This window comes from Palaemon carinicauda, chromosome 9, assembly GCF_036898095.1.
Source record: "Palaemon carinicauda isolate YSFRI2023 chromosome 9, ASM3689809v2, whole genome shotgun sequence".
Classification (NCBI taxonomy): domain Eukaryota; kingdom Metazoa; phylum Arthropoda; class Malacostraca; order Decapoda; family Palaemonidae; genus Palaemon; species Palaemon carinicauda.
In genome coordinates, this window is record NC_090733.1 from 137369848 (window position 1) to 137392894 (window position 23047).

A 23047-nucleotide genomic window follows, 5' to 3' on the forward strand; every position below is an offset into this window, starting at 1 on the left:
TATTATATATATTATATATATATAAATATATATGTATTATATATATTATATATATATACATATATATATATATATATATATATATATATATACATATATATATATATATATATATATATATATATATATATATATATATATATATATATATATATATATATATATATATATATATATATATATATAGTACAGTATATACAGCCTGTATATATTAGAACACATAGTAAGTGTTTCCCTAGGATATGGGACCGATATTAAAAAAAGATAAGCACAGGATGGAGAGCTCCTGGTAAACAAAATGAGATTATGAAAAGTAAAATGCCACTTTCTCTAAAAGGAAAAGTATTTAATCAGATGGTCCTAAAAGTACTAACTTATGCATCAAAAACTTGGATCCTCACTAAAGCCTTAGAACACATTCTAGTTAGAACTCAACGCGCTTTGGAAAGACTAATGATGGGAATAATACTAATAGCAAGAAAATGAGCACCATGAATATGAGAGCAAACTGAGGATATTCTAACATGTAAGAAAAAGAAATGGACATGGACAGGACATATAAGGAGCATGACAGATAATATATGGACATTATAAATAACAGAATGGGTCCCTAGAGATTGTAAAAGAAGCAGAGGAAGGAAGAGAAGACAATGGATTAACAAGCTGAGAAAGTTTCCGGCGTGGACTGGCATAGAAAGACCATAAACAGATGCAACTGTTACAATTTATAACGAGGTGTCGATAGTTACTAGCAGATGGCGTGAAGCCTGGCCCTCTCACTAGCACACTGAGAATTTGTCAGGAAAAATACAATTCACTTTGAGAATTTGTGATTTGTTCCTACATGAATATAAACTTTTGTTCTTTAATAGGAGGTAGGAAGACCCTATTACCAAACTGAGTGATTTGCTATCCAAGGATAGAGAGAGAACTCCTGTCAACCTATAACCATATTATTATCATTATTATTACTTGCTAAGCTACAACCCTAGTTGGAAAAGCAGGATGCAATAAGCCCTAAGGCTCCAACAGGGAATTAAACAGAGAGAATAGTGCGCCCAAGTGTACCCTCAAGCGAGATAACTTTAACTTAAGATAGTAGAAGACCATGGTGCAGAGACTATGGAACAACCCAAGACTAGAGAAAAATGGTTTGATTTCAGTGTCCTTCTCCTGGAAGAGCTGCTTGCCATAGCTAGAGAGTTCTTCTACACTTACCAAGAGGAAAGTAGCCACCGACAAAGGGCAGTTCAGTAATTAACTCCCTTCATTGAAGAAGAACTTTTAGGTTCCTTGGTGTTGTCAAGTATATGAGAAAGAGAAGAATCTGTAAAGAATATGTCAAGACTATTCAGTGTATGAGTAGACAAAGTAAAAATTAGCTCTAACCAGAGAGGGATCCAGTGTAGTACTGTATGGCCAGTCAAAAGACCCAACAACTTTCTATCGGTAGTTTTTCAACAGGTGGCTGGTGCCTTGGCCAATCCACTGCCTAGTGAAGAATAAATTGTTAGAATGCAGTCATTATGAAAAATTGGTTTTATACATTTGGCCATCCATCCCCTTGTCTAGGAGGATATGGAGATATTCTTAAACAAAGCTTATTTGTTAACAAAAGCTGCTTGATTATGTGGCTCTGCTACATCTAGTATACAATTCAGCAAATAAAGGAGCAAATACTGCACCCCAAGAAATCGGAGAGGGAAAACGGCCTCATTAAGGGTCAGGAATTCTAATGTACCAACAGGAATGAAGTTGAATGCATACAATCTCCCTCATTTGACCAATGGACTCGCTCCTCATACCCAGGTTATGGTCAGAGGGAGAGATCAGTCACCCCCTCTCATAGGAGAAGAATGCTCGCAAGAAATCCCAAGAAGCTTGTTGTGAGAGACCTCCTTCGTGGCTACTTCGCTCTACTGGTCCCTCTTTTGAAAAAAATACCTGAAGAAGAGAAGGAACGACTTGATAGAGGAGGAATATGGAATGAAGACACATCTTCTCAATCAACAAAGTCTTTGCAACTACAAATAATCAGGAATTTCTACTGAACAAAAAACAAGAGTGCTGCCTCCCTGAGTTTGGTAAGGTGAGAACTAGGAAACATTCCAAATGTACAGCTGCTTGGATACAAGATTCAAATTCCTCCATCTTGATCCTTAGACCGACATAAGACTGAAGAAGAGTCTCTAGTTCACCAAAGAAAGGCTATAAAGAGAGCGGGCAATCAGGCCTTTCCCCCTTGCCCTTCCTTGGAGTTACGCCTTGGCGTACCAAGAAAGTAATTTCGGGTCTACGATCACGTGAGGTACCACTCACCTGCTACCAATATGCAAGTCATATCGAGAATGCCTCTTGCCCCCCCCCCAAATAAAAAAAGAGAGAGGAGCGTGGATCCTTACCTTCAATCACCTAAGGAGTTGCCGTTCGGTAAAGAGAACTGTCCACCTGGAGCCAATGCAAATGTGAATTGAAAAGTAACAATCAATATAATCATGAGCGCCTATTAGGCACACAATCACAAATATAGACCACAACAGTACTGGAGATCAATATGTTTGACGAACATGACTGCTACCCTTATTAGCCTACCACTAGACTTACCATTGCTAACACACCACAAAGGTGTTAGTGGGCAAAGAGTTATGGAGCAGCAAGCTAAGGGCAAGGAAAAATCTTCCCTAGTCTCAAAAGAGAGAAGGATGACTCTGAAAAATGTAAGACGCTATAGAGGTGCAGATATTGGTAGTGATCACCAGTTCCTCATTGCCAGACTGAAATTAAAATTGAAAGCACCCAACAGAAAGGTAGATAGAATTCCTACGTTTGATACAACTAAGCTTCTAGAAGAGCACAGAGAAACCTTTGCAGTCTTAGAGACTTTAAGAGATGAAGAGCAGGAAATTAACGAAGAATGGTGTGATATTAAGAACATATATCGGTATTGAAGTCTTGGGACACGCAGTTACAAGGAGAAAGCCATGGATATCAAATAATACGTGGGATACTATGCTAGTGAAGTCAAAAGAAAACCCAGGAATGACTGGAGAGAATATTTAGACAGGAAAGCAGAGGAGGCTGACAAACCTATGAATTCAGGGAGTGGCTATGGTGTAAGAATAGCTCAGAATTATTAATGAAATCTCTATTGGGGCAAAGAAAAAGAAGATGAAGATGAAGAAAGGCAACGTTGGATGGAACACTTTAGCGACATCATGAATACGAGATACAAAGGAAATAATTTGATTGATATACCTGAAGCTAATGAAGATCTTGATGTGTCCATGAATGAATTCAGTGTGTTTGAAGTCTAAAGCTATCAATAAACACTCAGGAGATGGAAAGCCCATGGATACAATGGAATAACTTCCAAGATGATACTGGCTGAAAATGAAGTGACCCCCAGAATACTTACAAAATTATTTTGTAGTGTAGCATGAAGAGGCAAAACCTGATGAATGGAAGTTAGGAGTGTTGGGAAAATGGCCCCAAAAAAAAAAAAAAAAAAAAAAAAAAAAAAAAAGACCAGACTGACTAATATTTACAAAGGCATAACACTTACGTCAGTTATGAAAATATATAGTATACTTATTCTAAAGAGACTGGAGAGAAAGATTGATGAAAAACTGAGAGACGAACAAGCAGGAATTAAAAAAGGTAGAAGTTGCACTGACCAAATTTTCACTTTGTGACAGGAATGCGTAGAATATAGAAATCCACTTTTGATGGCAATTGTGGACTATGAAAAAGCCTTGATAGTGTACACCGGCTAATTTAGTGGCGAGTCCTGCGTTATTAAGGAATTCCCCTTAAATATGTGAATTTGATTAAGTCTGTTCATGAGCATAGCAAGTACAAAGTTAATGTTAGTGGAGTCTTATCGGATGAATTTCCAGGAAATTGGATGAATACATTCCACCCTACCTGTAAATAGCGAGCACTCGCCACCTAATAGTTCAGCAGACTAAATTTCGGGAAAACGGTAACTGGGTGAGCTCCATGAGGAAAAGGATGTCTTTCTAGGCCAGCTTATTCCCTAAACTTACTGGTCTACAGTGTTGGCAATTGTTTCAAGTTAGACTGATCACCTGCAACCAGTGCCACAAAGTAGCTGTCACCCAGGGGCCATGCTCCGCTAGACAGATCCCAAAAGAGGAGAGCAGTTCTCTTAAGGGCAAGGAAGTTTCCCTTATGTCATGGAAGGAATGGCAAAGGTGGATGAAATGTCTCACCTTCGTCTGGCCAATGGAGTCAAGTGTTAGGCTGTTCCTCTGAATCAGATCAAAGGATGAAACTGTCATATCAGTCTCACAAACCACTCAACAAATCTAGAAGGTACCCGTTGAAGGGCATGACCCAAAACTTCCTCAGGACAATGGAGAGCGATTACATAAGGTAATGGTCAATAGATGAGACCAGTCACTTCTTTCGCTAAAGGAGAATACACACTACAAGTTCCAAGGAGATTCTTTCAAGAGGCTCCTTATTTGTTAAGAATATACATTGCGTAGTTTTTTAGTTTTCATTTATTACTTTACACTACAAATTATGTATTCTGTTTTCTTTAATTTTGTTTACGTATTATTAACATTTCCGTTCCTGTATTTTGTTGGAAACCTTTTAGAAAAAAAGGTATGGAAATATATTTCCTCATTTGTTTATGCTGTTTTAATATTTATTTAGTGTGTAAGAAAAGAAGTACTTATTTTCCCATTGTAATTTGTATCCACGATCTTGACACAAAGTTACTGAGTTTGAAATATGACAGCTTTTGATTGGACCTCGAGTCTCTCTTCATTATTTAGGCTTTTTAGCTCAAAGTTGCAGCAGAATCTGCATACATAACTACTGCTGCTGCTGCTTACTTCAGAGAAGAAATCTACGAAGAGAATATAAGGAAGAAGGACGAGTTGGTAGAAGAGGAGGAAGAGAGTAAACTAACATCTCCCCTTGCCAACTGTTCTTCCTTGCAACCATAGGTGGTTTAGCAGATCTAACTGATCAGGAGCAGGTGCTCTATCATTCTATGTTTGCTGATACATGTAACAGGGAAATATTTTCTGTACAACTACATTCCTAGGTATTTCATCTTTTGCTTAGTCATGAGCTCAACCTCTCCTCAAACACGGTCCTCTAGATCATCATCAAAACAAGAAATAATCTTTATTTCTTTTGGGAGACTCAAAAGACGTCATCCTGGGTAGGTAAAGACTTGTGTAAACACCTGAGGAACAAAAGAGATGCTTTCAGGATGACTGAAGGACTACATGCATTACAAGTCTCTCGAGTCACCAAAAGTATGAAGTCTTACTCTCTCAAAGCAGAGAATAGAGTAAAAGGTCCAATCGAATGCAGTCTGACATTTGCCGTCTCAACTATGAGGAGTAACGACTACTGCTTCTTCCATGCAATGAAATGTAAAGAGCCGAGTGGAAAGGACTAGATAAGATCATATAAGACTTCCAGAAAAAAATGAAGGATTGTTCCACCTCTATCACATATCTACAGATGAAACCTCAAGATAAGATAGACAAGGAATGTGCAAGGCAAGAGACATGGCCCCCACCTCCTGACAGTATGATAAGCACCTCTACATCACTCCAAATTTTTTCTTCCTTCTAACATTTCTCCTGGACTGAAGGTACTTCAAGGCTAAAGGCAATGTGCTTGTCAACCCATTATGAAAATTCCTTAGAATAGATGCTCAAATCCGCAGATCTGGAAACATAATCGGAAGGTAGCAGATGAACCGGGATGTCTACAATCTCATCCCATACCAGGGAAACAATCCCAGTTGCCTGAGAACAAGAGCAGTCCTGTGTGCTCTCCCTCTGGTGAACAGTTGAGTCAAATGTGTGGAATAATGAGTTAGGACAGGTCAAAATCTGGCGGGCAAGCAGCATGTGCGCCACCTAGGGGCGCCAAAGGAAAACTGGGATATAAACAGATTCGCGATGGAAGCCTCAGCTACCGGAACTGTTATACTGCAATGATCTTAGGAATATTATCTTGCAGGCTGGTTTGGAGAGCTATTTCACAAGAAAGGTACTCACCAGCAGCATCTACTTTTTCAGATATACTGCAGTACTTCAAGAAAGAAAAAGACACCAAATCAGCACTCTATCGTCTTGATATGAAGTGGATGGAATGATTTCACACTCTTTGATTACTTGACCATCAGTACAAGATAGGTGATAGGACCCTACTCACCTCAAACCAGCACAGATGCATGGCAGCTGTACCTGACCCAAGAAAGTACACCAATCTACACAGGCAGGAAGTCTCCTTCTCTAAAAAGAGATTACTTCGACGCGTGGGACTTCTTATGAAGGGCTTTCCTAGATTACTTCTTGAGAACTGTCAGAATCAGCAAGGAAAAAGGAAAAGGAATAGAAGAATAGCTTCACATGAATGTGTATCCTTAGCATAATCCATTCCATCACATGCTCACCTTTCACTGCGCTTCGCTTCTACTTTCACAGCAAGTGCTTATAATAAAAGAAAAAAAGTTATCACAAACTTAAGAAAGAAAATATTCAACACTCAAAAGAGAGCAGCGCAACGGTATGTCTTTTCTTGTTACAACCAAACACAAAAGTGGCTATTCTGTGACAGGCAGACAGCCAGGGCTTCACTCTTCACACCACCCGTCATTAACCAACTACCTTGTTAACATTTCAATGGCAGTTTCATCTCTGCTGAAGACATACCCCGATTTTGAAAGACAAAAGTTTCTACTGTGTCGGAACAAAGTGTTTTTCCTTCTCATAGACTTTAGCTACTGTCTTCTTCTTCTATTAGCGTGCTTTTTTCCCATTCGTATGGGGTAACACGGCTACTGTGTGACTCACAAGTAAGATTCATCAAAATTATAGCATATCCATACCTTTGCTTTTAAACAGGAATTCTTCTTCTGGCATCTTCATATGTATTGTATAGTTTTCTTTCTGTAACTTTGGTTGTATATTTTCCTGTAACTTGCATGGCTTCTTTTCCTTCAATTTTAACAGCTGTTCTTGTTTTACTACCTGAAAGAAAGCACAATTTAGTAAATATCCACAATAAATTATCAACATAGGCTATATCTTATCGCCAATGAATGAATTACATGTTAACAGGGAATACAACTACACAAATGAGATCTTTAAGAGGTACCAACAAGATGCTGCTTTTCATGTACGAGTGCATTGGTAAGATCATATTACTAATGCGGTAATTAATCACACATATGGAGTTCATCACTGTCGTCATCTACGTACTGCACAGTTAATCATAATCATCATCAAGTTTATGTATTTTCAATGGTATGGTTGGATTTTAGTCATTACTTCTTTATGTTAGATGTTTACAGTAAAAATAAGTTTTAGTTTAAAAAGTGTTTAAGAGTGTAATAAGGGTTGAAAACAGGGTTGGGAGCTTATAAAAGCTTAAATATATAGAAAAAAAAATTTGAAAAATTATAAAAATACAGTAATGAAAATAAATATACAGTACAGTACTGTAGATTACTGTATGAATCTACATCGAGGTTTTTCACCTATCACAGGAGAGGGAGGTTATAACATAACATCCGCACTAGCCAAGGGATTACTGTACCTCCTTTACCACCGTTCTTTTAGAAATACAATAATTCCTCGAAATATCGCCATTTCATTATCATTATTACTAGCCAAGCTAAAACCCAAGTTGGAAAAGCAAGACGCTAAAAGCCAAAGGGCTCCAACAGGGAAAAATAGCCCAGTGAGGAAAGGAAACAAAAGAAATAAACAATACAGGAAGTAATGAAAAATTAAAAATATTTTAAAAAACAATAACAACATTAAAACAGATAATTCATATATAACTATAAAAAGATTTATATCACCCTGTTCAACACAAAAACATTTGCTCCAACTTTAAACTTTTGAAGTTCTGCTGATTCAACTACCCGATTAGGAAGATCATTCCACAACTTGGTCAGAACCGAAATAAAATTTCTAGAATACTGTGTAGTGTTGAGCCTCATGATGACTCAGAAAACCCATTTCTCTATCTATACCTTCTGAATGCACCCTAAGATTTCATCGCTAGAGGTCCCTCCAGCACTAGCTGATTGCAAAGATCCCTCAGAACATCGAGGATTTATAAACACGTGCAAGTCTATATCACAACGTCTCTCTAGACTTCATACAGTATTGGGTTTCTGAGAGCAGATAAGTTTTATATTTATATTATGACTTTTTTTCTATAAATATTATTATTATTACTAGCTAAGCTACAACCCTAGTTGGAAAAACAAGATGCTATAAGCCCAAGGGCTCCAACAGAGAAAAATAGCCCAGTGAGGAAAGGAAATAAGGAAATCAATAAACGATATAAGTAATGAAAAATTAAAATATGATATTTTGATTATAAAATAAATTTTTGAATATACTTACCCGGTGAATATATAGCTGCAACTCTGTTACTCGACAGACAACTCTACGGAAAAACTCGCCAGCGATCGCTACACAGGTTGCGGGTGTGCCCAACAGCGCCATCTGTCGACCAGATACCCAGCTCTCATGTAAACAAAGACTCAATTTTCTCCTCGTCCCACTGCGTCTCTATTGGGGAGGAAGGGAGGGTCATTTAATTTATATTCACCGGGTAAGTATATTAAAAAATTTATTTTATAATCAAAATATCATTTTTAAATATTTAACTTAGCCGGTGAATATATAGCTGATTCACACCCAGGATGGTGGGTAGAGACCAGTAATATATGTTTACACTTTTATGAGCTAAGAGTTTTTTATTTCATTTTAGAAGTTATCAAAATAACAAAAACAAAATAAATAGGTACCTGGTAAGGAAGTCGACTTGAACAATTACTCTGCCTTTTAAGTACGTCTTCCTTACGGAGCCTCGCGATCCTCTTAGGATGCTGATCGACCCCTAGGAGCTGAAGTATCAAGGGTTGCAACCCATACAACAGGACCTCATCAAACCCCTAATCTAGGCGCTCTCAAGAAATGACTTTGACCACCCGCCAAATCAACCAGGATGCGAAAGGCTTCTTAGCCTTCCGGACAACCCAAAAAACAACAATAAAAACATTTCAAGAGAAAGATTAAAAGGGTATGGAATTAGGGAATTGTAGTGGTTGAGCCCTCACCCACTACTGCACTCGCTGCTACGAATGGTCCCAGTGTGTAGCAGTCCTCGTAAAGAGACTGGACATCCTTTAGATAAAAAGACGCAAACACTGACTTGCTTCTCCAATAGGTTGCGTCCATTATACTTCGCAGAGATCTATTTTGCTTAAAGGCCACGGAAGTTGCGACAGCTCTAACTTCGTGCGTCCTCACCTTAAGCAATGCTTGGTCTTCCTCACTCAGATGTGAATGAGCTTCTCGTATTAACAGTCTGATAAAGTAGGACAAAGCATTCTTTGACATAGGCAAAGATGGTTTCTTAACTGAACACCATAAAGCTTCAGATTGGCCTCGTAAAGGTTTAGTGCGCTTTAAATAGAACTTAAGAGCTCTCACAGGGCATAAGACTCTTTCTAGTTCATTGCCTACAATCTTCGATAAGCTGGGAATATCGAACGATTTAGGCCAAGGTCGAGAAGGCAGCTCATTTTTGGCTAGAAAACCAAGTTGTAGCGAACATGTGGCTTTTTCTGACGAAAATCCGATGTTCTTGCTGAAGGCATGAATCTCATTGACTCTTTTAGCTGAGGCTAAGCATACCAGGAAAAGTGTCTTTTAAGTGAGATCTTTCAGGGAGGCTGATTGTAGCGGCTCAAACCTGTCTGACATGAGGAATCTTAGTACCACGTCTAAATTCCAACCAGGTGTAACCAAACGACGCTCCTTAGTGGTCTCAAAAGACTTAAGAAGGTCCTGAAGATCTTTATTGTTGGAAAGATCTAAGCCTCTATGCCGGAAGACCGATGCCAACATGCTTCTGTAGCCCTTGATAGTGGGAGCTGAAAGGGATCGTCCTTTTCTCAGGTATAAGAGAAAGTCAGCTATTTGAGCTACAGAGGTACTGGTCGAGGATACAGAGACTGACTTGCACCAGTCTCGGAAGACTTCCCACTTCGATTGGTAGACTCTAAGGGTGGATGCTCTCCTTGCTCTAGCAATCGCACTGGCTGCCTCCTTCGAAAAGCCTCTAGCTCTCGAGAGTCTTTCGATAGTCTGAAGGCAGTCAGACGAAGAGCGAGGAGGCTTTGGTGTACCTTCTTCATGTGTGGCTGACGTAGAAGGTCCACCCTTAGAGGAAGACTTCTGGGAACGTCTACTAGCCATCGAAGTACCTCGGTGAACCATTCTCTCGCGGGCCAGAGGGGAGCAACTAGCGTCAACCTTGTCCCTTCGTGAGAGGCGAACTTCTGCAGTACCCTGTTGACAATCTTGAACGGTGGGAATGCGTAGAGATCTAGATGTGACCAATCTAGGAGAAAGGCATCTATATGTATTGCTGCTGGGTCCGGGACTGGTGAGCAATAGATTGGGAGCCTCTTGGTCAGCGAGGTTGCAAAGAGATCTATGGTTGGTTGGCCCCAAGTGGCCCAAAGTCTCTTGCATACATCCTTGTGGAGGGTCCATTCTGTTGGAATTACTTGCCCTTTCCGACTGAGACAATCTGCCATGACATTCAAGTTGCCTTGGATGAACCTCGTTACTAGTGATATGTCTAGACCTTTTGACCAGATGAGCAGGTCCCTTGCGATCTCGTACAACGTCAGTGAGTGGGTCCCTCCTTGCTTGGAGATGTACGCCAAGGCAGTGGTGTTGTCCGAGTTCACTTCCACCACTTTGCCTCGAAGGAGAGACCTGAAGCTTTTCAAGGCCAGATGTACTGCCAGCAGCTCCTTGCAGTTGATATGCATGATCCTCTGACTCGAGTTCCACAGTCCTGAACATTCCCGACCGTCTAATGTCGCGCCCCAGCCCACGTCCGATGCGTCCGAGAAGAGAACGTGGTTGGGAGTCTGAACAGCCAGGGGAAGACCCTCTCTTAGGTTGATACTGTCCTTCCACCAAGTCAGACAAGACTTCATCTTTTCGGAAATGGGGATCGAGACCGCTTCTAGCGTCTTGTCCTTTTTCCAGTGAAAAGCTAGATGGTATTGAAGCGGACGGAGGTGTAGTCTTCCTAATGACACAAATTGTTCCAGGGATGATAGCGTCCCTACCAGACTCATCCACTGCCTGACTGAGCAGCGTTCCTTCTTCAGCATGTTCTGGATGCATAACTGGGCTTGACTTATTCTGGGGGCCGACGGAAAAGCCCGAAAAGCTAGACTGTGAATCTCCATCCCTAAATACACAATGGTTTGGGATGGGACCAGTTGCGACTTTTCCATATTGACAAGGAGACCCAATTCCTTGGTCAGATCTAGAGTCCACTTTAGATCCTTCAGACAGCGACGACCGGAAGAGGCTCTGAGAAGCCAGTCGTCCAAATAAAGGGAGGCTCGGATGTCCGATAAATGGAGGAATTTGGCTACATTCCTCATCAGCCTCGTAAACACGAGAGGAGCTGTGCTTAGGCCAAAGCACAGGGCCCGAAACTGGTAGACCACCTTTTCGAAAACGAATCTCAGAAAAGGTTGGGAGTCTGGGTAGATGGGGACGTGGAAGTAGGCGTCCCTTAGGTCTAAAGAGACCATCCAGTCTTCCCTTCTGACCGCTGCTAAGACTGACTTTGTGGTCTCCATGGAGAACGTCGTCTTTGTGACAAAGACATTCAGAGCACTGACGTCTAGCACCGGCCTCCACCCTCCTGTCTTCTTTGAAACCAAGAAGAGGCGGTTGTAGAATCCCGGAGATTGAAGGTCCGAGACTTTGACCACCGCTCCCTTCTCTAGCAAAAGAGACACTTCCCGTTTCAAGGCTCGTCTCTTTTCTTCCTCTCTGTACCTGGGAGAGAGATCGATGGGAGACGTTGCTAGAGGGGGTTTTCATACAAAAGGGATCTTGTACCCCTCTCTGAGCAACTTCACAGATTGTGCATCTGCGCCTCTCTTCTCCCAGGCCTGCCAGAAGTTCTTGAGTCTGGCTCCCACTGCTGTCTGAAGTTGTGGGCAGTCAGACTCTGCCCTTAAAGGACTTGGATCCTTTCTTCTTCCCTCGCTTCCCTTCGGCACGAGCACCTCCTCTGCTGGAGGCTCTGCCACGAAAGGGCGGAATAAAGCGAGACGCTGGAGTGTCCATCCTTGGTCTAGCTGACAAGGTAGGCAAAGGGGGAGCTTTGCGAGCTGAGGACGCAACGAGATCGTGAGTGTCCTTCTGCACTAACGAAGCGGCTATTTCCTTAATCAGGACTTCTGGAAAAAGGCACTTGGAAAGAGGAGCAAAGAGAAGCTCAGATCTCTGGCACGGTGTAACTCCAGCAGAAAGGAATGAGCAGAGAGATTCTCGCTTTTTTAGGACTCCGGACACAAATGATGCAGCAAGCTCATTAGACCCATCACGGACGGCCTTGTCCATGCAGGACATAATGAGCAAGGAAGTCTCTTTATCTGTCGAAGAGATCTTCCTGCTTAGGGCTCCTAGACACCAGTCTAAGAAGTTAAAAACTTCAAAGGCCCTAAAGATTCCTTTCAAAAGGTGGTCCAGGTCCGATGATGACCAACAAATCTTTGAGCGTCTCATGGCAAGGCGGCGGGGAGAGTCTACAAGACTTGAGAAGTCGCCCTGGGCAGAGGCAGGAACTCCCAAGCCGAGAACTTCTCCCGTGGCATACCAGACGCTCGATCTAGAAGAGAGTCTAGCAGGGGGAAAAGCAAATGCTGTCTTCCCTAAACTCTTCTTGGACTGCAACCAGTCTCCTATCACCCGCAAAGCTCTCTTGGACGAGCGTGCGAGGATGAGTCTAGTAAAGGCAGGAGTGGTAGAAGGCATGCCTAAAACAAACTCTGAAGGCGGAGAACGAGGAGCCACAGAAACAAACTGGTCAGGAAACAGCTCTTTGAAAATGGCCAAAACTTTTCTAAAGTCCAAAGAGGGTTGAGTAGACTTAGGCTCGTCCAATTCTGATTGTGGTTCATCTATATGTGCAGCAACATCATCATCAGAAAGTTCCTCATCCGACAACTGATGAGGAAACGGCAACGGAGTGGGTAACGGCTGGTTCGCTGAGTCCGGTCGCACTGGTGCATGCGTGACTGAGCCGGACGCAACGTCATGGACCTGCTGCCCAGTCTGTGAGCTGGCAACAACCATGGTAGCGCGGGGACGCACAGCGTCTACCCCAGACTGTCTAGACTGATTGGGTTGCGCAGTGGAAACCACACTGGGTTGCGGAGGTTGACGCACCGCGTCAAAACAAGGCAACTCTGACGGTTGTTGAACATCCAGAACGTCAAAGGCAACCTCCGTGCGTCGCTTAACGTCAACATGCGGCTGGCAGATCACACTGGAATGCATGGGTGGAGGAACTCTCTCAACTGGTGTGCGTGAGAAGGTTACCTCAGCGTCCACAGGACGCACAACCGATCGCTTGGAGGGTTGTAGGCTAGGTACTGCACTAGCTGGTACGGCAGCAACCTTCTCCGCATGAAAGTCCTGCATCAGAGACGTAAGTTTAGACTGCATGTCTTGCAGTAGAGACCACTTAGGGTCTACGGGAGCAGGTGCGGCGACAGACGGTGTTAGTGTCTGAAGCGGTACCGCTTTGCCTCTCTTAGGCGGTGAGCAGTCATCGGATGACGGCAACGAGTCCGAACTGACCCAGTGGCTACAACCGGGACGTTGGACTTGTGCTGAAGGGACCGATTTACGTTTTAACGGTCGCGAGACCTTGGTCCAAAGTTTCTTGCGAGAAACACCTTCAGACGACGAGGAATAAATGGGCTCTCTCGTCTTAGGTAGGTAGGAGCGATCTTGGGGAGATACGCCCGATACCACGGAGGGAACGTCTGTTCGCTGATTAAAGCCTCTCGAACCCATGCGTCGTACGACATTGCTTCTCCCCTGGACTTGGGAGCTTGCAAGAGGTCCCGGACTAGGAGGACGACAGGCACGAACAGACGAACCCTCAAGCGCAACACTGTCCACAACACTATCACTTGGCACTATAGCACTTCCCACTGCACTTTGGCACTTAAGCTCCTTCACATCCGCCATGAGCTGATTACGGTCACTAGCAAGGGACTCAACTCTCTCACCCAGAGCCTGGATGGCACGCATCATGTCAGCCATCGATGGTTCCTGAGTGCTAGGAGGGGGGTTAGGAGCAACCATTACAGGGGAAGGAATAGGTTGTGGGGCATGAGGAGAGGATACATCAATAGAACGAGAAGAACTTCTCCTAACTCTATCTCTCTCTAGCCTACGTGTGTACTTTTGAAATTCGATAAAATCGAATTCCGAAAGACCAACGCACTCCTCACACCGATCTTCCAATTGACAGGTTTTATCCCGACAATTGGAACAAACAGTGTGAGGGTCGATAGAAGCCTTCGGAAGACGCCTAGAACAGTCCCTAGCATTGCATTTCCTAAATTTGGGAACTTGTGAAGGGTCAGCCATTTTGAATTGGTCAAGGGAAATTCCAAAAAACGATCAAAAAGTCATCAACAAAGAATCCGATATAAAAAAAGAGTTCAAGGATTTGTGTGAAGAAAAACCCTGCACAGCGAAAGCTCAAAACTAGAATATAGTACTTCACCAATTAGATGTGAAAAACTCCAGTTTAGCAACAGCGAGTAAAGTACGTCTTGTCGACACGTCGACAGAGAGAAAATTGAGTCTTTGTTTACATGAGAGCTGGGTATCTGGTCGACAGATGGCGCTGTTGGGCACACCCGCAACCTGTGTAGCGATCGCTGGCGAGTTTTTCCGTAGAGTTGTCTGTCGAGCAACAGAGTTGCAGCTATATATTCACCGGCTAAGTTAAATATTTAAAAAAAATATTTTAAAAACATTAACAACATTAAAACATATAGGCTTGCTTGTGCTCAAAATCAAAAGGCAAATTACATTAATACAACTTACACTTGTAACACTTGGAACTCTTGCGTATTGTACGAGCACAAAATTTCTCTCCATAAAAAATTATTTTATCATGCAAGGTCCTTTCTAGATTAGTAACTTCATAAACAGTTTTAAAATACTCACTGCTCTGACTCTTTTGGGTGCTAACTCTCTATATTTAGAACTGACTCTGTCATCAAGGGCAGTGATTACTTTCAGGGTCTTGGTTTCGTTTGTTAAGTCTTCCACTTTTGGCACTAGGTAGCCTAAGCCCATCCTTTGCAAATACCTGGAAAAAAAAGTTTAAATGCAGTACTTGAAAAGGAATGAAAATCTTATAGAACTAATATATGGAATTTAAAATTGAAAAAAGAATTTCCTAATTTGACAACAATTTCTTAGATGACGAAGGACCTTGACCTATAGACATAAAGAATGTTGATCTGTACCTGCAGTTTACATGATACAGGTACTATAAGATGGGCACCAGAGGCTTTACAGTATCTATATTGTATTAAGAAAAATTCTCAATTTCTTTACTTCCAAATACAGTACAGTAATAGGTTCACCCTACTTCATTAATTGGTTCAAAGAGACCCGATGTCTGATTTTAACACTATGAAGTGACTTACAGTACTGTATGCATTCCCCATATAAAAGTTCTGAACATGATAAAACTTGCAACCTGCTGTTATTTTTAAGAATCCAGATAATTATATCAATAAGGTTGCATATGAAATACAGTATTTTAACATTTCATGACTTCAGACAGACGTAAAGTCGGAAAAAAATGACGTAATTGGATTTCATTTTTGTATTTAATACTTAAGACTGAGCTGAGCAACATGAAGTAAGAACTGCCATATGCCGAACCAACGTAAACGGGGTTTTATGTATATAAAAAGAAAAAAAAATTAAGTAATTTGTATTTCTCCTTTAAGTAATTTGTATTTCTTCTAACTACAGTATACAAACCCAAGTCCTTTACTATAAGGGAGATTAGATAACAGCTTGGTTGAAACACAGCAATTAAAACTTATAAAATTGTGTAAATAACTGACATGTGGTTTTCACCTGTTAGTGTGGGAATGCAACCACCTCCCGTAAGCTCACTGACAACTCAATTGGATGGCAGTCGGGACTTACTTGGGTATTGGTTCTGGCAGAAAAGTTTTAGTAATAGATACAGGTTTGTATCATCATCATCATCTCCTACGCCAATTGACGCAACGGGCCTCGGTTAGATTTCGCCCGTCGACGACAAGTTTGTATAGTTAGGTATAACACAAACTTTAATAAAAATTTGTGATATATTCCTAAACGAATACAAACCATCATCCTTTACTAAAGGATGGGAGAAACTCCCCCGTTCCAACTGGCTGGAAACTAACCCAGTAATTTGAGACTCATCTATCAAGAGATGCAGCAGAATCAAGGTCGCTTACACCTGGTGAACCACAAAACTTGTGGGCCATGACTTGAATGGTTATACTATAGCTAGAAACCCTTGTGCTGTAACCTGGCAAAAGAGGAAATGGGTTAGCTGAATCTATCCTTGAATACCAAATTATGGATTATTGGATTTGCCTGGTAACATAAGTCCCCCTTATAAGAAGTGTGGGGAAAACTCCTCCGTGTGTACATATTAGGTAGCTGAAAGCTAAGTGATCTTTGCTAACTTCGGACCAAGTCCAACTTGCGAGGTACTTAAGGCTATGCTCCCAAGAAAGACAGAAGACTGAAAGGAATGAAAAAGCCAGTCATTGTTTATTTTCATCCCAGACTTACTTGCAACCTCAGCCCTCGATCTGCAGTTACTGGTCATGTAAGAGTAGCCGAGGTAGCTACATAACCTGCTGCGCAACCACTACACGCCCCAGGGGAACGTATCCATGGATTTGTGTTACATCCCGCTGATAATGACCGGCGTAAGTCATCTGACGTTTCCAGATGCCTGCCTGGAGAACATGCAAAACAGAGAGGTCTCTTCTAAAGGCCCAGGAGGTGCTCACACCTCTTTTGACATTGTGGGCTTTCACTGTAACCCCTTACGGAGGAGGTATATACTGTACAAAGAAGGGGCAACAAAGTTTATGAGATTAACATTTTAGAAATCATCTTTACCCTCCCCATACTAATGAAGTGGTGGTGTAGGTGAGGCCTTGCTCACCTAGTACAATTGAGGTAGCACCTCAGCACCCTTAAAGGACATAGTAACATCTGAAGGAAAATCTGACCTCTATCTCTTCTGAGGGGGCTGATTTGGATAAGGTGTAGACAGAACTACAGAAAGAAAAGGTGAATAAGCTTCTGCCACCTTCTTACTCTTATAAACCTAAAATTGAGAAAAATCTGGGTTCTTTGCAATCTTCGCCAACAAAGGAATGTGTGTCGGAGTTGCCAATTTATTCCATTTGGGTAATGTAGACAAGCTCTTGCCCACCACTTCCACAAAACTATCCTGAAATGGTGGCAACCTGTCCTATCTTACACGTGGTTACGCCGGAATGTCCCAATGGCACGTCAGATTGGGTATGCATGTGTGTGGCAACTTGGATTACCCTTCTGTTGTAGACCTACGCCTGCAGGGGTAAACGCACACTAGCATTCAGGCGAAATGACCAAATAATAATAATTTAGAGTCTGAAAATGATGCCATAGTAGACATCCTAAGGCCATCTAAAATTGGAAAAGATGTCTTCTCAGAGAAGCCAATGGTTTATCTCTGTGAGGAAGACTACATTTTGAAGCCTCTCATAATAGGAAGGCCGGGCTCACTTTGAGCACGTAACGGAGAATAGTGGATCCCTCCAGTAACACTGTTTCAGTGCCTTGAGAAATAGTGTTCTTTGTGGCGTTTTAGAGATTTTCAACACTCACTGGAGACCATACCTGTAAATCAGAGAAATCTCCTTAATTTACAACATCTAAAAGGAAAATATGTTCCCCCTAACTAAGCACGCTCGTAGAGGGGGGCAGGGACTTGGTAAGGTTCTCATAATTAAAAATAAACAAAATCTGTATGGTCTCTTGTTCTGGTTAGACAAGGGACAAAGCCAGAGGATTGGTATCACTATACGTGCTTTTGAGTTCATGTTTCCCTACAGGTGATACATCAATCAATTCAAGACCCCGAAGAAGATGGCCATCATTCTTGGATACCTTAATTTCTATGCCCACTGAAGGACTGGTCCGTTGATATTCAAAAGCTCCAGAGTTGATTTTACTTTACTGTAGCAGAACATTCGTAAACTGATTTTCAGCAACAAAATTGAAAAAAAACCTCCTAAAACAACAGTTTGAACTCCATTACTTAGTTCAGCAGTTAAAGATAACTTAGATACGGTATCTACTTTCGTAAGAACACCCTTTTCCCTAATAAATAGCGTAGGTTTGTATTCCAGTTATGGAACAAACCCTTTTTACTACTTTTGTTTTGGTTGCTATGATAGAAGACCCTAAGAATATTTTTAAAAAATTCTGACAAATGGTTCTCCTGTCCAAAAAAAAAGATTTCCCATTTTCTGTATTATTAGTTCTAGTACCCATTTATAGCCTTCAATCATAATACTGTCACAAAATTGAAACAATTCTTGTACTGTATTTGTGTAAGAGAAAGATGACCGTATTAGCAGCATACAAAACCAGTGGCCATTTCCCTTTTAGAGAAAATATGACAAAGTTAGAAATAATATGACAAATTCGAAGATAATTTGTATTTTTCCTAACCATACAAACCTTAGCTATTTACATTGGGTTTACCTTTTAGCGTAGCTGAAACGACGAGCCAATAGTTTTTAACAAGGGTTAATTACCCCCGCGCTAGTTAGCGGGGGGTAGGGGAAGGGTAGCTTGCTACCCCTCCCCCACACACACCGGTGATTTGCTTCACTTCACTTAGAGGTAGGACTTGACTTGGGGGCCAGGGATGGCGGGCAAATATGTGTTAATAGCTAAAGTTTGTATGGTTAGGAAAAATACAAATTATCTTCGAATTTGTCATTTGTTCCGTAACCGAAACACAAACCACGCTATTTACATTGGGTGACTTACCCCTTAGGAAGGGTGGAAAGTCCCCAGCCTTACTGACTTCGGCTTTGCCCGGGGGCTCAATCCCTCAGTGAGCAGCACTTGAGAAAAGGAGCCCCTGCACCTCACAAGTTCCTAGCATCGCTAGGAATGAGGGGCCTACATAAGCAGTGTGTGGAGGAAAGTGTGACTCGTCCTATGAAGTTGACCTTGAGACTTTTAGATAGGAATCTAGGATAGGACATTCCCAATACCACCTCGTCAAGGTATGAGGGACGCAACAGTATTAAGCTTAATACTAGAAGCACAAAGAAGCATGGGTTACCTGCAGAGGTCGAGGTCAGCTATGCGAGGACCAGGATGCTGCTTCCCCAAGAGAGGGGAGAATGAAGAAAGAAGTAAGGGTCAGACATACTCTTTCATTCTCGCAGACTAAGACCGGGTAACAACGCCCTCAACCTACTGCTACTTGTCCATAAAGGAGCCTGAGGTTAGACCAGCTGTTGTGCAGCCATCACAGGGCCGATAGAAAACGTATCGAGGCTCCTGTGGGTCACGTCTTGCAGATAGTGGGCTGTGAAGGTCGTCTGACACTTCCAGACCCCAGCTTGAAGTACCTGCGTCACAGAGAAGTTTCTCTTGAAGGCCAGGGACGTAGCAACACCCCTAACATCGTGTGCCCTTGGGCGACGTGACGGAGGAAGGTCTGGATTCAAGGCATGGTGGATAACCCTTCGAATCCAAGCTGAGATGGTGTTCCTGGTGACCCTCCTCTTAGTCCTGCCTGTGCTCACAAACAAAGCTCGCACATGAGGACGGACTGCAGCCGTTCTCTTCAAGTAGTGCCTCAGACACCTCACTGGACATAGTAGCAGCTGGTCTGGGTCGCTTGTTACAGAGCAGAGACTCGCGATCCTGAAAGTCGAACCAAGGATCCGGCACTCCAGGATTCTGAGTCTTGGCTACAAACTCAGGGACGAAGCTGAACGTTACCTCCCCCCATCCCCTTGAATGGGCGATGTCGTACGAGAGACCACGAAGTTCACTAACCCGCTTGGCCGAAGCCAAAGCGAGTAGGAAAGCCGTCTTCCAAGACAGGTGGCGATCGGAGGCCTGGCGTAATGGTTTGAAGGGAGGTCTCTTAAGAGCCCTGAGGACACGAACCACGTTCCAAGGAGGAGGTCTCACTTCCGACTGAGGGCAAGTAAGCTCATAGCTACGTATGAGTAGAGAGAGTTCTAGCGAGGAAGAAATATCCACGCCTTTCAGCCTGAAGGCCAAGCTTAAGGCTGAGCGATAGCCTTTCACTGCCGAGACAGAAAGGCGCATTCCCTCCCGCAGATAAACGAGGAAGTCCGCTATTGCTGGAATAGTGGCATCGAGTGGAGAGATACCCCTCCCACGACACCAACCACAAAAGACTCTCCACTTCGCCTGGTAGACTCCCACAGAAGATCTTCGCAGGTGCCGAGACATTCTCTCCGCAACCTGTTGCGAAAAGCCTCTCTCAGTGAGGAGACGCTGGATAGTCTCCAGGCGTGAAGCCGAAGCGAGGCCACGGCCTTGTGAGGGACGTCGGAGTGGGGTTGTCTGAGAAGCTCGTGTCGTGGAGGAAGTTCCCTCGGGAGCTCCGTCAGGAGCTGCAGAAGGTCCGGGAACCATTCCGCATGATGCCATAGCGGCGCTACCAGAGTCATCGAACAGTTGACCGATAGTCTGGTCCTGTTGAGCACCCTTCTCATCAGACAGAACGGTGGGAAGGCGTAACGTTAATGTTGTCCCACCGTTGCTGGAAAGCATCTTGCCAGAGTTCCTTGGGGTCCGGGACTGGGGAGCAGTACAGAGGCAGCTTGAAGTTCAACGCTGTCGCGAACAGGTCCACAGAAAGACGGCCTTCAATTCTAGCAGGTTGATGTGCAGGCACTTTTCTGATTCTGACCAAAGGCCTGAGGCACTCTGGTTCAGAACGTGCGCCCCCCACCCTTCTTTAGACGCGTCCGAAAACAGAGTCAATTCCGGGGGGAGGACGAGAAGACTCACTCCCTTCCGCAGGTTCTCGTCGACCAGCCACCACCGCAAGTCCGTCAATTCCAAAGATCCCATCGGGATCAGAATGTCCGGAGAATCTGATCCTTGATTCCACCGGGACTTGAGCCGCCACTGCAGGCATCTCATCCTGAGGCGGCTGTTTGGAAGCAGACAAGCCAGGGAGGACAGGTGACCTAAGAGACGCAACCACAACTGGGCGGGGAGCTCTTCTCGCCTGAGGAAGGGTTCCGCCACCCTCCTTAGCCTTGCTATCCAGTCGTCTGATGGAAAGGCTTTGTGGAGATTGGTGTCTATCAGCATACCTAGATAAACCAGTCGTTGGGACGGCTGCAGAGAGGACTTCTTGAGATTTACCACGATCCCCAGATCCTGGCAAAGACCTAGAAGCCTGTCTCGGTGCCGAAGAAGGGTCAACTCCGAGTCTGCTAGGATCAGCCAATCGTCCAGATAACGAAGGAGACGAATGCCGTTCCTGTGCGCCCAAGATGAAATCAGGGTGAAAACTCTGGTGAACACCTGAGGAGCTGTGGAGAGACCGAAACACAGCACCTTGAACTGGTAGATCTTGTCATCTAGGCAGAATCTCAGGTACTTCCTGGAAGACGGATGGATTGGGATCTGGAAGTACGCGTCCTTCAGATCCAGTGTGCACATGAAGTCTTGCGGTCTCACTGCAAGTCTGACCGTGTCCGCTGTCTCCATGCTGAACCGGGATTGCTTGACAAACCCGTTCAGAGCCGAGAGGTTGATGACAGGTCTCCAGCCTCCAGACGCCTTCTTTACAAGAAAGAGTCGACTGAAGAAGCCTGGGGAGCCGTCGACGACCTCCTGGAGAGCACCCTTCTTTAGCATGGTCTCGACTTCGGCCTGAAGGGCCAGCCCCTTTGCCGACCCCGTGGCATAGGAGCTCAACGACACTGGATTCGCTGTCAGGGGAGGTTGAGATGTTGTGAACGGGACGCGATAGCCTTGGCCGATCACTGAGACCGTCCAAGCATCGGCCCCGTGTTGCTGCCACCTGCGGATGCAACGCTGAAGGCATTCCCCCACAGGTGGACACGCAGGGGGACTGCCACCCCTAAGGCTTGCGGCCGCAGCCGCCACCCCTAGGAGTCTTGCCTCCCCTAGAGGACTTGCCGCCCCTCTTGACCTTGGCTGGAAAGGGCTGGGGCTTAGACACCACTTTCTTAACTGCCGGTGCCTGCTTCGGAGCCTTGCGAGGCTTCTGCTGCTGTTGCGGCGGAGCTGGAGGCTTATAGGGCCGAGCTGTAAGGGCCCTATGGAGGAGGTAGTCCGTACTAAATTTCCTCCACCTCTCGGCCGTTCGCTCCATGTCCTGTGGCTCAAACAGATTCTCCCCAAGAAGGGAAGCATGTCTGAGCCTACACACATCCACGGCGGGGACCTTCGGATGGAATCTGTCGGTCACCACATCGTGCCGCTTCAACACCGAGTTGGCCCACAGGGTGGTGACCTGGTGCGCCAAGAACTCGATGGAGCGGGTGCCCGAGAGTAAGAAGGTCTCCAGGGCCTTCCTATTGGTCTCCTTAGACAAGTCCTCGGAGTGCAATAGGATGCCCAGAGTTCCTAGCCAAAAATCCAGCCACGAAGTGGCCTGAATGGCACACTTCGCGACCTTCTCATGGCTCAGGGTCTCCGCAGCCGAGAACGACACCTGCCAGGCAGAGAGCTTCTCAAGGGGAACTCCCTTTGCCAGCTCCTCCACGAAGTGATGGAGAGGATGAGCGAGACTGGACTCACCCAAGATCTCAAAATACCTCCTCTGCTAAAGACGAGGAGGAGGGATGAGTTTGTTCTCGGCAGAGGAACGACTGGAGGAGGCAAGAATCGCGAGCTGGACGTTGGCCCTGGCTCTGGCACTCTTCAGACCCCGAGACCAGGGCAGAGCCGCACTGGACTTGGGGGCCTTCCGAACGTCGAACACTTCGTCCAAGATAGTGTCCTTGCATTCTCGGGGGGCGATCACGGGGTTCATGAGCCCGTTGAGTTGCCTC

At 44.0% G+C, this 23047-nt stretch overlaps 1 protein-coding gene across 1 annotated transcript in view; it reads right to left on the minus strand.

Moving 5' to 3' along the window:
• The window catches only part of LOC137647187 (enolase-phosphatase E1-like), a 47688-nt gene that overhangs the window by 11152 nt on the left and 13489 nt on the right, over positions 1–23047 (minus strand). Inside the window, exons 2-3 of the mRNA XM_068380512.1 lie at positions 15099–15243; positions 6887–7028 (exon numbers count right to left, since the gene is read on the minus strand). Of these exons, the coding sequence (XP_068236613.1) occupies positions 6887–7028; positions 15099–15243 (287 nt within the window). The remainder of the gene's footprint in view (positions 1–6886; positions 7029–15098; positions 15244–23047) is intronic.